General features: G+C 42.3%; 1 protein-coding gene across 1 annotated transcript; it reads right to left on the reverse strand.

The window, feature by feature from the left end:
- Positions 1-11455: 11455 nt before the first annotated feature.
- Positions 11456-15914, reverse strand: DNAJC28 (DnaJ heat shock protein family (Hsp40) member C28). Its single transcript, XM_079922653.1, has 2 exons — positions 15789-15914; positions 11456-14288 (listed from the first exon to the last, which is right to left on the reverse strand). The coding sequence occupies exon 2, from the start codon at positions 14255-14257 to the stop codon at positions 13097-13099; it is 1161 nt and encodes a 386-aa protein (XP_079778779.1). The 5' UTR covers positions 14258-14288; positions 15789-15914; the 3' UTR covers positions 11456-13096.
- Between the last annotated feature and the right edge of the window lie 109 nt (positions 15915-16023).

Raw genomic sequence — 16023 nt, forward strand, 5'->3', positions numbered from 1 at the left:
TTTAAGAACCTTTCCCTGGACTTCCCTGGTGGTCCAGTGGTTAAGAATCCACCTGCCAATGCAGGGGACGAAGGTTTGATCCCTGGTCAGGAAACTAAGATCCCACATGCCACAGCTACAGAGCCCTCACACCTCAAGGAAAGGTCCCGCATGCTACAACTGAGACCCGACGCAGCCATAAATAAATAAATAAAGTGGTTGTACTATTTTAAAAAAAAGAACCTTTCCCAAAGTTCGCATATACCATTTCTGCTTTCATTCTGCTGGCAAAAACTTAGTCACTTGGCTACACTAAACTGGAAGGGAGGCTAGAAAATGCAGTTTCAGTACTGAGGAAGAAAGGAAGAATAGATACTGGGGGACAAGTAGAAGTTTCTACCATAGTCTCAAATCGCATCACTGTTTAAAACATTAAGTATTTTAAGATTCTACTAGATGTTTTACCTTTATTACAGAAGAGTATCTGAGACCAAATGCTTACCCCCAGTTATGAAGAAGGATGTTACTGTTGACCTGCCATTAGGATGCACGTGCTTTGAGTTGCCTTCCCAGACTTGAGGGGGGACTTGCACTAATGCAGCTTGTTTCTCTATCATTCTGTAAGCCTCTCCTTCACAGAGAGTCAAACATGTATGTAGCTATGCTTTCAAAAATATGGGCATTTGAAAGATATTGGGATTAAGTTGCTGATGTCAACATTTCAGTGTCAGCATTTCAAATGTACTGATTTGAGTCTTTAGTAAACTTGCCGATCAGCTTTAAAAAAACTCCACATATGCCCTCATTCAGTTGGTATTCGATTATCTCTCTACCTAAGCATGTTTTGTTAAATTCCTATTACCTCCTAGATTCTGGAGTCTTTGTGACTTTAGGACCATTTTCAGGTTTGGGCCAGGACAGGTTCTAAAAGACCTACTTCACCTAAAACTGGACAGGTAGAATCCAGTCCAGTTGGTTCAAACCTACTAAGAGAAAGGAACAATCCAGGCTGTCCTTCACACCAGGTCCCACAGGTTCTGGTTTGTTCTTACTTTCTTGAGGCTGCTTCATGAACTTACTCTAATGGATGGCATTCATGTCCCATCTTTTAAGTACACCAAAGTATACTGCAGGAGCTATGTTATGTAAAGCATATTGTGTAACCATGTACTTCCCAAAATACTGTCTTTCTCTGTAAGCTTATTGGGTTGTGAAACAAAAAGACTTCCTGTTAGTAAGTCAGTTAGAACTGTTGTATTTGGATGAAGTTGACTTAAGACTAAGATTACATTCCTTTGGATCTTAAATGACCCTCTCCTAAAAGGATGGATAGTCAGTATCAGTCATCTAGGTAAAAGATGGTCTTTTAGAGGGAAAACAGGATACCAAAGCTTGGAAGATCATTTGATTTAGGCAGAAGAGGAAACACTTCTTTCTGGAGTCTAGACTCTGATGACAGTGGATACATTTATCATTTGGTTTCTTTCAGTTACAAATAACATAAAAAAACAGTCTCAAACTGGCTTTTTAGAATAGTAAAAACAAACAAACAAACAAACAAAAAAACTAGTTTTAGAACAGAAAAAGGGGGACATAATCTCAGTTTAAATAGAGATACATACAGAGAAAATGAGAAGTATGATACTCTCACAAATGAGTCAGGATTTTTTATGTGTCATGTTAAAATAACCATCTATGTTGTGACACAGGAAGAGGTGGTGATGAAATATTACAAGTACTGTATGTCAAGGATATATTCAGACACCAGTGTTTAAAAGACTGATACGGAGACAAATTCTTCAGTGGGTAACAGGGAACAGAGGATGGGTCAGAAAAATATACAGTAGTATAGTAGTATAAGAAGCCATAAAGGGACTTCCCTGGTGGCGCAGTGGTTAAGAATCTACTTGCCACAGGTTCAATCCCTGGTCCAGGAAGATCCCACATGCACCACAACTACTGAAGCCCGGGCACTCAAGGGCCCACGTGCCACAACTACTGAGCCCGCGTGCTGCAGCTACTGAAGCCGGCATGCCTAGAGCCTGTGCTCCACAACAAGAGAAGCCACCGCAATGAGAAGCCCACGCACTGCAACAAAGAGTAGACCCCACTCGCCACAACTAGAGAAAGCCTGCATGCCACAACTAGAGAAAGCCCGCATGCAGCAACAAAGACCCAATGCAGCCAAAAATAAATAAAATTTTTTAAAAAGAAACCCTAAAGAAGTTAGATGGAAGGTCTCTGGGGACAGTATAAGACAGAAATACAATAGGTGACCCCAAAATTAATAAATCATTTCAACACATAATTTTTATAATATAGATTGACTTTAATTATACTAGAAGGGTAACACATATGAAATGTTTTTTAAACAATGCTTATTGATGAAATTAATGAGATTACTGAGTTTCATGTATATCTTCTGTATTAGTTATCTATTGCTATCTAGCAAATTATCCCAAAACATCAGCAACTTGAAACATCAACTATTTATCTATAATCTTGTACAATTTCTGAGGGTCAGGAATCTGAGAGCAGCTTAGTTGAGTTGTTCTGGCTCAGGATTCCTCATGAGCTTATAATAAAACTGTCAGCTGGGGCTGCAAACATCTGAAGACTTGCCTGAGGATCTGCTTCCCATAAAGCTTACTTACATGGCTGTTGGCTGGAGACCTTGGTTCCTGAGTACATGTGCCTCTCCACAAGGCTGCCTCAAGATATGGCAACTGACTTCACTCAGAGTGACTGATCTGAGAGAGCGTGAGAGCAGGAAGCTTCTAGCCTCAGAAGAGATATACCATCACGTTTGCTATATTCTGTTGGTCACACAGAGCATACCATCATGTTTGTTCTATTGTGGGAGAGCGCTACACAAAAAAATGTGAATATCAGAAAGGGGATTTTTAGGGGCCGTCTTGGACACTAGCTATGACCTCCACTAATTTAATAACACTTGCTTCTAAATTAAAAGGGATCTCTGATCTCCTCTGGTACATATTTGCCTTCAGCACTGCAAATGCAAACTCCAGTAGGCATGTAGTACTGGTAATTCTAATGCCGTAAGCCATGGTGCCATGTTTTTCTAAAATGAGGTACAACTCTTGGTAATATTCCCAAGAAAATGAAGTACAATTTTCACAGTAGTTGTATTTATGGGAAAAAATGAGTGTATTTAAAATCATGCAAAATTATGTCATATTTGTATGTAAAATATAATCCCATTCTAGGCTTAGATGACTATAAACAGAGTATTCACCCACATGAATGTCTGGTGGGACACTTGAATGTTGAGCAGGACACAGAACAATCCCTCATTTTGGTCAACCACCTGTACATTGCAAAACACCCGACATCCCTGGCCTCACCTCCTGAATGCCTGTGATCAGGGGTGATATTTGAAATACTTAACAACTAGGGACTTCCCTGGTGGCACAGTGGTTAAGAATCCGCCTGCCAATGCAGGGGACATGGGTTCAAGCCCTGGTCTGTGAAGATTCCACGTGCCGCGGAGAAACTAAGCCCATGCGCCACAACTACTGAGCCTGCGCTCTAGAGCCCGCGAGCCACAACTACTGAGCCCACGTGCCACAACTACTGAAGCCTGTGCACCTGGAGCCTGTGTTCCGCAACAAGAGAAGCCACTGCAATGAGAAGTCCATGCACCGCAATGAAGAGTAGCCCCTACTCGCTGCAACTAGAGAAAGCCCATGCAACACAACAAAGACCCAACGCAGCCAAAAAAAATAAAAGAAGAAGAAGAAAAAAAAGAAATACTCAACAACTAGGGTTCACAGAGATAGCAAACAAATGTATGGCTACCAAGGGGGAAAAGGGGAGGGAGAAAGGGGGAGGGGGAAAGGGGAGGGGGAGAGGGGGAGGGGGAGGAATTGGGAGATAAGGATTGATACATATACACTACTGATACTATGTATAAAATAGATAACTAATGAGAACATATTGTATAGCACAAGGAGCTCTACTTAATGCACTGTGGTGACCTGAAGGGGAAGGAAGTCCAAAAGGGAGGGGATACATGTATATGTATGGCTGATTCATTTTGCTGTACAGTAGAAACTGACACAGCATTGTAAAGCAGCTATACTCCAATAAAAATTAATAAAAATAAATCTAGGATTCCATGGACTTACCAACCAATCAGAATAGGTGCCAGCCAGCATGACATACTGGTCCAAATGGGCTAAACAGAAGCTCGGCCAGTAGTGCCCCTCTAATCACCTTGTCAACTGAAAATTCTCCCACAAATTTCCAAAACGTCCTCTCGGGGGCAGTAATGCCTCTGCTGAGAACCACTGATTTACCACTGAGGACCGCACCCTGCACCCAGCATTTCATGTTCATCTTCTCAAAGGATTACAACAATCCTGCATTTGACAGGTGAGAAAACAGAAGCCCAAGAAGGTCTCATAGCTAGCGAGTGGAAAACCCTGGATCTGAGTTCAAGTCTCTCGAGCTCTGAAGCCCATTCATTTCCTCTCCCCTACATCACATTTCCTCTTGCTCGTCGGTGTTACAGTTAGTCAGGGAGACAGGGACCTCGAGGGAAATAAAGGACAAGAATAATAATCCAGCTAGAAAACACACTGAATCCTACCTACTATACAGCACAGGGAGCTCTACTCCAAACATATAGTAACGACCTATATGGAGAAGGAAGTTTTAAAAAGAGTGGATATATGTGTATGCATAACTGTTTCACTTTGCTGTACACCTGAAACTAACATAACATTGTAAATCAACTATACTCCAATAAAAATTAAAATAAAAAAAAAACCCACACACTGAATGCAAAGCAGCCCCAGGAACCTCAGTGTCTGGAGTTCTGGAATCATCACTCAGTAATGTGATCTGCTCCAGTTTCCTCTCTGCCAACACCATAGCTTGGTGTGTGGGTAACAACAGGGATCTAGAATCAGACCAACTATAGTCAGTCTGGATTCAAATCCCAACTCTGCCACTTCCTAGCTGCATGCCAAGTTATTTCATCTGTGCCTTAGTTTCTCCGTCTCTCAGAAACAGTTAATAATAATACCTATGTCATAGGATTGTTGTGAAGATTAAGTTAGTTAACGTAAGGAAGGTGTTCAACAAGTGTGGGCTTTTGTCGCCTTCTCTGTATCTCATACCTCATGGCTCGTTATTACGCCCTATCACCTTCCTGATTCATGATGACTTCAGCTTGCGTTTGCCCTCTCGATGCCTTGTCATCTGTCTTTGTGCAAACTTGCACTGCTGTTTATTTCATTTGCTCCATATTGGTTAGTTCTACTTTCCATGAGAGCATACAACAATCTCATGCTGGTTTAACAGATAATGAGATAGCGCTATATGTGTTGAATTGGAAAAATCTTGAAGATATATTAATAGGCAGGTGAAGAAAAACATAAGAATATGTATAGTGTGCTCACATTTGTGTATTTTTGTGAAAGCAATGGAGAGACAGTACGGGTATGTAAATCACATACAGTTGACCCTTCAACAGCTCAGGCGTTAGGGGTGCAGTGCAGTCAAAAATCCAAGGATAACTTGGATTTGGTTTCACATCCCAGATTCAACCAACTGTGAATCGTGCAGTACTGTAGTACGCATTTATTGAAAAAAAAATCCACATATAAGTGAACCTGCACAGTTCAAACCTGTGTTGTTTGAGGGTCAGCTGTGCAGAAATTTTTGAAAGGATATTGTGGTATCAGGATAATGGCCCCCCCAAATATGTCCTAATCCCAGAATCTCTGAATATGTTATGTTACATAGCAAAGGGAAATTAAATTTGCAAATGGAATTAATGTTGCTAATCAACTTTTTTTTTCTTTTTCATTTTTAATTTAATTTTTGTTTTGTATTGGAGCATAGTTGACTTACAATGTTGTGTTAGTTTCAGGCGTACAGCAAAGTGGTTCAATTATACATATACATATACCCACTCCTTTTTAGATTCTTTTCCCATATAGGTTATTACAGAATATTGAGTAGAGTTCCATGTGCTATACAGTAGGTCCTTGTTGATTATCTATTTTATACATAGTAGCATGTATATTCAACTGACTTTATTTTTTTTAATTAATTAATTTATTTATTTTTGGCTGCTTTGGGTCTTTGTTGCTGTGCACGGGCTATCTCTAGTTGCGACGAGCAGGGCTACTCTTCGTTGAGGTGCACGGGCTTCTCGTCGTGGTGGCCTCTCGTTGCAGAGCACAGGCTCCAGGCATGCAGGCTTCAGTAGTTGTGGCACGTGGGCTCAGTAGTTGTGGCGCACGGGCTTAGTTGCTCCGCAGCAGGTGGGATCCTCCCGGACCAGGGCTTGAACCCATGTCCCCTGCACTGGCAGGCGGATTCTTAACCACTGTGCCACCAGGGAAGCCCCTCAACTGACTTTAAAATAGGGAGATTATGCTGGGTGATCTGGATTGGCCCAGTGTCACCACAAAAGTCCTTAAAAGTGAGAGAGGGAGGCAGGATAGTCAGAATCGTGTGACATGAGAAGGACTCCACCTGCTGTTGCTGGCTTTGAAGACAGAAGAAGGGGCTACAAGCCAAGGATACAGGCAGCCTCTAGAAGCTGAAAAAGCAAGGAATCAGATACTTCTCTAGAAGCTCCAGAAGGAATGAAGGCCTGCCAGCACTTTGATTTTAGCCCAGTAAGATCCACCTTGGACTTCTGGCCTCTAGTACTGTAAGATTATAAATTTGTGTTGTTTAAGCCTCTAAGTTTGCAGTCATTTGTTACAGCATCCATAATACAGATAAGCAAGAAATTGTTGATGAAGATTAGATCTGGGAAGTAGGCTCAGGAGGTCTGGATCTGGAGGAGTCTGGGGTAAAGAGGAACTCACTTGTTTATTGCCTATCCTTTTTCATTGATTGGATTTTTTACTATATACATACAAATTTTTAAAATAATCTTTTTCCCCCAAATAAAGAACCTTACCTATTGAACTATGTAACACCTCATCATCCAGTGGATGATGATTGGCCCTGTCCTCAGGCCAATGGCTTTGGCCCCTGTGGGACTGTGGGCAGGCAGGCACTGTAATCGATACATTTAGAATGAGTATCTTCCAAACCTCTCAGGATACTCAAGTCCATAAAAGTGGGACCCAGAGGCATGCACACGTGCTCTGCCTTCCTCTGCCAGCTCCCTGTGTCCAGAAGGCCATGGAATCATGACTTCTTAGGATGCTTTTTCTTAGGGTTGGAGAAAAGAAAGAGAAGAGAGGGCAGGTAGGTTCCCTAGACCTCAGTTTCCCCACAGGCTGTGGGCAACAGGATGTGTAACAGGAAACAATGGGAATTGACATCGCAACTACTGCTTGATCACCTGCTGAGTTTTAAAGTAAAAAGTCTGTATATGTAATTAAAGACCACTCTCTCTCAGTCATTTTCACAAAATGTGCATTTGTTTTTATCTAGTTTTTCTCCACATTATGGATTCTTGTTTAGGTAAGGCCACTGCTCAGTTTGGTAAGAGTAGCTATCTGTTGTAAGAAAGACACAGTAACAAAGGCCTGGGAATACTAGCAAAGTTTCGTGGGGTTTTGGCAGAAATTGGTAAGTAATAATCAATTTTTGCTGCAGCCATAAAAGCATCTAAAATAAAATTCTTAAAACATTGGCAGTCATTTCTCTGCTTAACACAATTTAAAATAATTCTCGGTGTGTGTGTGTGTGTGTGTGTGTGTGTGTGTGTGTGTGATGAATTGGGAGATTGGGATTGACATATATACACTAATATGTATAAAGTGGATAACTAATAAGAACCTGCTGTATAAAAAAATCAAGAAAGTTTAAAACTTCAAAAAAAATTAAAACATAAAATAAAATAGTTCTCATTTCCTATGCTTCTGAAGATATTTCTTGCCTATAGAAAAGTAGCAAGCAACCTACCAAAAGCAGAACCCCTCTGCGTTGTCCTTTACTGTTTTCTCTTCTTAATAAAAGCTTTCATATGCCATAAAATTCACTCCTTTAAAAGGCACAGTTCCATGGTTCTTGGGACTTCCCTGGCCCAGCGGTTAAGACTCCCCCTTCCACTGCAGGAGGCGCGCGTCTGATCCCCGGTCAGGGAACTAAGGTCCACCGTGCCGTGTGACGTGGCCAAAAAAATAAAAATAATAAAAAAAATAAAAGGCACAATTCCATGGTTCTCACTATGTTCACAGAGTTGTACAACCACTACCACAGTCAATTTCAGAACATTTTCATCACCCCCCAAAAGAAAACCTGTCACCATTAGCAGTCACTCATTTCCTTACAGCCCTAGGCAAGCACTGATCTACTTTCTGTCTCTACAGACTGGCCTACTCGGGACTTTTCATACAAATGGAATCATACAATTTGTGGTCTTTCTTGACTGCCTTCTACATTTTCATTTAAAGCCTGCAGCTAGCTGAAGATGAGACAGAGAAATTTCAGTCAATGCAGGAAACTGACTGAAACTGGCAAGATTTGCTTTGAAATCGATACTTCCCCAAGAGAAGAACTATGGAACATTTTTTTTCAACAAATCTTAAAAATAATAAAAACTTCTGTTTATTATTATATTAGCACAACAGGGTACATAATTTAATACTTAGGGTGGAGTGCTCATCGCGTTTCATTAACCACACAGGATTCTTAACGTACAATAGATCATTGAATCCTCATAAGAAGCATTCCTGTTTACACCTGAGAAACCTGTAGGTCCGTGAGGTTTGGTCACGGATCATACACCTACAAAGTGGCAGAGCTGAAAGTTTAATGAGTCCACGTGCCCCAGGCCCTACAATCTAGTGTATAGTGCCTGTTTATCCCCAAACCATGAAATTCCCATGATCTCATCCGTATCGGTCACATTTCTTAGTTGCAAATGGCAGTCCTGCCTCTAGCTGGATTAAGCAGAAAAGGGATTTACTAAAGGACACTGGAAGTTTGGGGAGGGTGGAGAAAGTGGCTCAAGGTTGTTACCAGGAACAATGCCTAAAACCACACTGAAGAACTGGGCTGGTGAAAAAAACACAGGAATGGCTGTGGCCACCATGCACTAGACGCCAGGAACTTGAGTGCCACTGCCACCAACATTGACGCCACTTCTGGGCCAGCAGTTCCACCTGGCAGCCACTGCCTTCCTGTACCAGCCAAGTGGAACTTTCACAGAGAACCAACGCATTTCCTCCCATGCCTCATTCTGAACACATGTCTCCCAAGGACAAGTCTTGTTGGCAGTCTAGGTCAGGCACCCATTTCTGAGCATATTTAAGTGAACTAGGATTTTCTCTCTTGCTAAGACCAACTTCAAAGGTCTGACTTCCTGTGCTAAGAACCACATCCTCCCCAGATGAATGACAGATGCCGTCATCAATATGGGTGGACTATTTGGAAGATGATGGGCAACCAAAAGTACAACAATTGTCTACTATCCATTTAAGCAAAGCTCACTGGGAATCTTGGGGCTCAGCTGGGCCAATCATGGCATAAACTGTGGTTGAATGGAGGAGCTGAGAGGATGAGGCCATGGAACCAGGTTCCCCTGCAGGATAAAACCACAGAGAGCACAGAGGCCCAGCTATAAATGCCAAAGCCAAGTTGCCACTGGACCATATGCTCCTCAATACAAGGTCCTCTTGGTGCACCAGGAAAGACCTCCCACCCCCTACACACATAACTGTGAGTAGGTCTCTTGTAACAATCTTAATCTTACTGGAGTGTATTCAGATGTTATCTGTCCTGTCGAAACCTTCAGGTAGGATCTGCCACTTAGTGGGGATGGGGGGACATCAATCACCTAGGAAAGATGTGGGTCTTTGAACAGGAAGCCAGACCTTTGAAATCAGTCTTGGCGGTAAAGGAAGTCCCTTAAGACAGCAGTCACCAACCTTTCTGGCACCAGGGACCGGTTTTGTGGAAGACAAGTTTTCCATGGACTGGGGCGGAGGGGGTGGGGAGGGGAGGGGATGGTTCAGGGCTCAGGCGGTAATGTGAGTGATGGGGAGCGGTGGGGGCGGTGGGAGCGATGGGGAGCGGCAGATGAAGCTTCGCTCGCTCGACCGGTGCTCACCTCCTGCTGTGCAGCCTGGTTCCTAACAGACCTCGGACTGCTACTGGTCCGCAGTCTGGGGTTTGGGGACCCCTGCCTTAAGACCTTACTTTCCTAGCCTAGATGTGGGGGAGGAGAGGCATGCTGAGGGCACTTGAGGGCCCTGACAAAAGTGGAAGAGGGGTGTGCTCTTTCCCTCCCCAGCAGGCTGGGGACTGGGCTCCGAGGCAAACTGGAGAGGGTCACAAGCTGTATCATCCCATCCTAGGGACTGTCTTCCTTTCTTTTCTGTCATCCCTGAGCCTTGAGGAAAGCTGTGTTTGGATGTTCCAGTCTGGTCTCAGCCAGGCAAGAGGTATTATAACAACACCTCTGGGTCTGCCCTTAGGCCAGAGAAGGAGAGGAAGCCTCCTACCCCTGCCCAGCCCCCGCCCCTGGAGCTAGGTCGCAGTGGTAGCAGGAATACCAAGCAAAGTGAGTATCTGAGGGCTACATTTGGGGGTGAGGCATCCTTTTGCTGCACCCCACCCAGTTACTGATTTCTGAGAATCCAGATGGCGGAATGGTGGATTGCCTTGCAGGACTTCAGTAACCATATGTTGAATGAACAGAACTTTGTCGAAAAGGAAAATCAGTACTTCTAGGAACAGGCAAATCAGCATGAGTTGTGCCTGAGAGGTATTGGAAATGTCCCAGAAGGTGGCTGAGGCCCAGGGATGGGGACTCAGGCAGTTGGTAGCAGGGAACTATGGCCCCAGCCATAGAGACAACGTTACAGGGGACACCCATCTCTAGGAGGGGTACCCCCCAAACCAAGGCTATATCCTGGGAGCACGATGAAGAAAATGAATAATAATGTAGTAGTTCTATCAAGGAACTTAAAACTATAGTCCTGAGGGACCAGACTACTGACGGAGGCCAAACCTCAGGCACACAGAACAAGAACACAACTCAGAGATAAAAGCCTGTGATCTGTGATCTGAGGATCTATCCTCAAGCTGCTGGGTCACCAACATCCATGAGATGTTACGGAAAAACCGGAACACACTTTTTGGCTAACACAATACATCAAAACAGAGGTAAGTGTCAGATTCCTATTCCACAAACTCCAATGAACCAGCCCAAATCTTTTTTTCTGGCCTGGAACGTAGTTATTTAAATAAGTGAATCTGTTTTTACATAGGCAAATTTGCCTTCTTAACAAGAATAGTCAAAAAAAAAAAAAAAAAAGAATAGTCCATGTCTCAGTCAGTTTTAACATTATCCATAAAAAAGACAAAAAAGATTAACTTAGATGGCCAGGCAAAAATATGATTTTTATTACTATTAGTTGTTTATAGAACAATCATTAAAATTAACTTTAATCATTAAAATTAACTTTATTAATTAACCTTATTAACTTTATTAATATAGACAACATTTACAAACATAAAGTGTGCTGTGCTGAAATTAGGAATTACTGGAGTTTCCTGATAACTTTGACTTCTCATTATCTAATAGCAAAAATGGTTTCATTCATATATGGTGCTGCAATGTAATTAGGTATCTAATTCTAATATTTAAGAAGATTCACAGAATCATAGCCTTCTAAAATGTTTTGGAACTATAGCTTTTATTATAAACTCTTATTTCACACTGTTCACAATTGTATTTAGAATAATATATCATTGCAGAAGCTAATGATAACTCATTCAATAAAGTAATGACATATGCCAATTAATGCCCCATCACGTAAGCAGAAAGGTCTGAAATTTCCTTTTGAAGATGTAATTTTATTTATCACACACTTTACAAAATAACTTGTTCTTCCAAAATCAGAGGGGCAAGTGACATGCTTCTGAGGCACTTCCATAGTACAGAGCTCCGAATTAAATAAGGAAACAGACCTGCTCCTTTTGACCACTCTCCATTATCCTCTAGTTGCCCGATTCTGTGAATAGGCAGTTACACAAACCTAAAGAAGTCAGGTCTTTCTGAAAGTGGTTGAGACACAATCTCATGGATGTCAATCTCCTGTCATTTGCCAAAGGTGCAAGTGGGTACCGTATCTTTGTTTATTAAAGGGTTCCTAAGACAGGAAATTGGATCCCTAAGACAGTAAACTGAGATTTTCATATCACTGAAAAAGCCTCTGGGGAGTTTGATACATAACAAAGAAAGGCTTCAGGTAGGTTTATGTAAACCTAACACTTCAACTCTGATTAGAGATGAAGCCAAAGGTGAAATCTTGTTTCCATTGAGCCCAAGGATTTTTTTTTTCCCCCACCTCTGAAAGGTCAGAAAATACTTTCAAACTCTTTAAAAGTGGACATTGGAGTCTATTTCTAGAATAGCTAAATCAGCTAGCTTGGCAGATGGATCTGCGCTGCTAATGGCTCATGAAGTTAGGCAGGAAAAAGTACAACCAAGATATTTAGTGGTTTCTTTATTCAGTACGCAGAGAGAAGGGCTTTATAAAAAAGAAGAGTGTCATAACTCCACTAGGCTAATTTTCTGATCTTAACATTTCCAATCATATAGAGAATGTCCCAAAAGTCTTAGAAAACTTTGTGCTTTAATAACCTCAGGTGTATAAATGCAGCAAACTTGTGAAAAACATACATTATTTGGAGGTTTAGTTGCCTACATTCCATACTTTTCATTTTGTGACCTTTCATGATACATTCTTAGTTGTTGTTGAAGTACCTATGGTTGAAGATGGCAAACAATAAATGTTTTTAAATTAGAGTTTAAAACTGCACTAAGACTTTGGAATACCCTTTATGATTCCCAGCCTGAGTCCCTATCCTAACTCCTTTCACCTGATGACCGACATTTACGAACTGAAATGTATTAAATTGTTTCCTTAAAAGTAAGTTCTCCTCTTGTTTTGCCATATCCTCAGAGCAAAGCTGGTTGAATATTTCTCTGACTTAGTTTCTTACAGCTCTCTCATCTACACATCACTGGAGACGTGACTTGTTTTGTGAAAAGTACAGAGGCACACAGTTCTCAGACTCTTGTGTTACAGAAAGAAATCTCAGCCTCTACGTGTGATGTCAGTACTACTGAAAATGATTGGGGGCAGTTCTGTGAGCAACGAGATGGTCATGTTTTAATAAATTGCCACACATTCATCCAGTTAAAGAAACCTGTCTTGACTCCAGGTGTTTTCTCTCCTTCTCCCTGATCAAAGTTATTTGGTTTTTTATCTGTGACTTCTTGTGTTTTTATAAGCGTCTCATATATTTCCTGGGCTCTGGCAATTTCTTTCTGTGCATCAAAATGGACTTTTTGCCTGGTCAGAAGGGGAACAATTAAATTAAAGTCATTAATTCGCTTGTTTAGTTTTTTGATGTTTTCTTGAAACTGCTCACAAACTTGGTTCCACTGTTTCTGTTCAGTTGGTGTCATTGGATTCCCAAGTTTTTTCCTTGACACTAAAATTGCCTCTCTGAGTTGATCAATAGTATCCTTTATTTCCTTTTGCATTAGGATCCATTCTGGTTGGTATCCATTATCTATCAATATTCTGTTCAGGTTGTGAGTCATGGGATCAATATATGAACAGCCAGAAAATTTTTTTAGAGGTTTTCCTTTCCCACTGAGATTGTCAAAGTCTCCTTTTGCCATTGATTCCTGAATGAGATCCTCCACCAAACGTTCTATTGCTTGAGTTATCTTTTGTTCCTTACTGTGTCTTACGTCTTTAACAGTTATACTATTGGTGAAATACTGGCTTTGCAGTTTCTGCTTTTGGTATTCCATCACTTGCTCAGTTGCACGGTCTGCTCTAAATTGCCTATACTGCTTCTCTCGTTGACTTGGAGTCCCAAAACCAATACCCTCAAAACTTAAATAATGCCGGTGTTGGGGTGTGTTATATTTGAATTTTTTTTCTTCTTCTTCTGTTTCTTCAACTTTACTCTGCCTGGCATTTGTTTGTTCTATCACGTGGGAAAGCACCTTCCTATAAGCTTCTTCGATCCTTATAAATGTTGCAGAATCAGCAGTATTAGAGCCACCATCTGGATGGTATTGCTTGGCAAGCTTATGAAAAGATTCCCTGACGTCATCTGCAGAGCATCCTTCATCCAGATTCAGCAGCCTATAATATTCTCTCATATTCTTTTTGGATTTATGAGTTGACATCATTCTAGTTCTAATGACACCAAGATATGGACCCATTTTCATTCGATTAGGAATCACTGAAGCATTTATCAGATGAGATCTTAAGATTTGAGCCATCATCACATACACTGTGTTCATTATTGTACCCAGAGTTCTTCCTAGCAATGATCTATAAAACGACAACAAATATAGGGTGAAGACAGTTGTATTATCAGCTAAATTCATATTTTCAGCAATAAGCGTTAAATTACAGTACAACAAGGGGTAGTTCTTTCTAATGTTGCTGCCAAAATTCTTGTAGCTATATTCCATTTATGTTAGCAGAGAAATGGAAGTTGATGATGCTTTGCATTAACATATTATGATATAATCTGGATTCTACTCCTCACTAACTAAGCACAGAATTTTAGAGCTGGCAAGTTCTGAGAGATCATCTAGTCCAATCTTCTCATTTTGTGAGAAAATGTAGGCCCAGAAGGTTAAGCAACATAACCAAGTCCCACAGCAAGTTGTAAGCAAAATGGTTAGGGTTAGGGCACAATAAGCCCCTTGCTTAATTGTCTGTATCCCCAGCAGATTATAAATTTCATTGGCACCACCATTTCTTTAGTTAGTGAGTGTATCATTGTCTTTATCGTCCCAAGGAGTCCTGTCATGAAAAGACATACGTGAAACAATCAGAGAACATGACAAAGTATGTACCTAGTCTGACACTAAATTGAATAGAATCAAGTGTCCAAAAGACTTTAAGCTCTACAGCTTGTTAGGAAGGAGCTATCTGCTGCATGCCGGAAAACCAAGATGAAAGGTGAGACCTCCCAATATGTTCGCTATTATTTTAAAAATGCACGGTATAGGGCTTCCCTGGTGGTGCAGTGGTTAAGAATCCGCCTGCCAATGCAGGGGACACGGGTTCGAGCCCTGGTCCAGGAAGATCCCACATGCTGCGGAGCAACTAAGCCTGTGCGCCACAACTACTGAGCCCACGTGCCACAACTACTGAAGCCTGCGCACCTAGAGCCCGTGCTCTGCAACAAGAAGCCACCGCAATGAGAAGCCCGTGCACTGCAACCAAGAGTAGCCCCCACTCGCCACAACTAGAGAAAGCCTGCAGGCAGCAACGAACACCCAACACAGCCAAAAATAAATAAATTTATTTAAAAAAAAAAAAAAACACGGTAGGGCTTCCCTGGCGGCGCAGTGGTTGGGAGTCCTCCTGCCGATGCAGGGGACACGGGTTCGTGCCCCGGTCCGGGAGGATCCCACATGCCGCGGAGCGGCTGCGCCCGTGAGCCACAGCCGCTGGGCCTGCGCGTCCGGAGCCTGTGCTCCGCAACGGGAGAGGCCACAGCGGTGAGAGGCCCACGTACCGCAAAAAAAAAAAAAAAAAACCCAAAACAAACAAACAAAAAGCACGGTATAGTAGAGAAGAAAGTCTTGTACACAGATAATGGCAGTTAAATGCTGGAAGTGGTTTAACTGAAAACAATATTTTGATGTATAAACGCTAAAACTGAGCTCCTGGGGACTCCACAATTTTCCGGACAATTGGGGTCTGGGAGTTTCAGAGTTGATTGGGATACTAGTGATTGTGCGAACTGTGACCGTCGCGGGGGAGTGGTCAGTCCCAACCCGGGACATGCCCCGCCCCGCCCCGCCCCCTACTCACCTCAGATGCTGGGAAGGGGCTCAGCGGCTCCCGCCCCCGTGCTACGCCTGTGCGCATGCGTAGGCGATGGGCCCTTCACTCCTCAGGCTTCCCCGCTGTGGCCGGGGGCAAGTGTCTCCGCTGGACTAGACCACCTGCGTTTTACACTGAGGGAACCCTCGGGGTGCGGAAGGCAGTATTATACCTAAGAGGAACAGATGTCCTACCTTATCAGGGAACCTCAGAATCTCTTTTA

Source organism: Stenella coeruleoalba, assembly GCF_951394435.1.
Source record: "Stenella coeruleoalba genome assembly, chromosome: 5".
Taxonomy (NCBI): domain Eukaryota; kingdom Metazoa; phylum Chordata; class Mammalia; order Artiodactyla; family Delphinidae; genus Stenella; species Stenella coeruleoalba.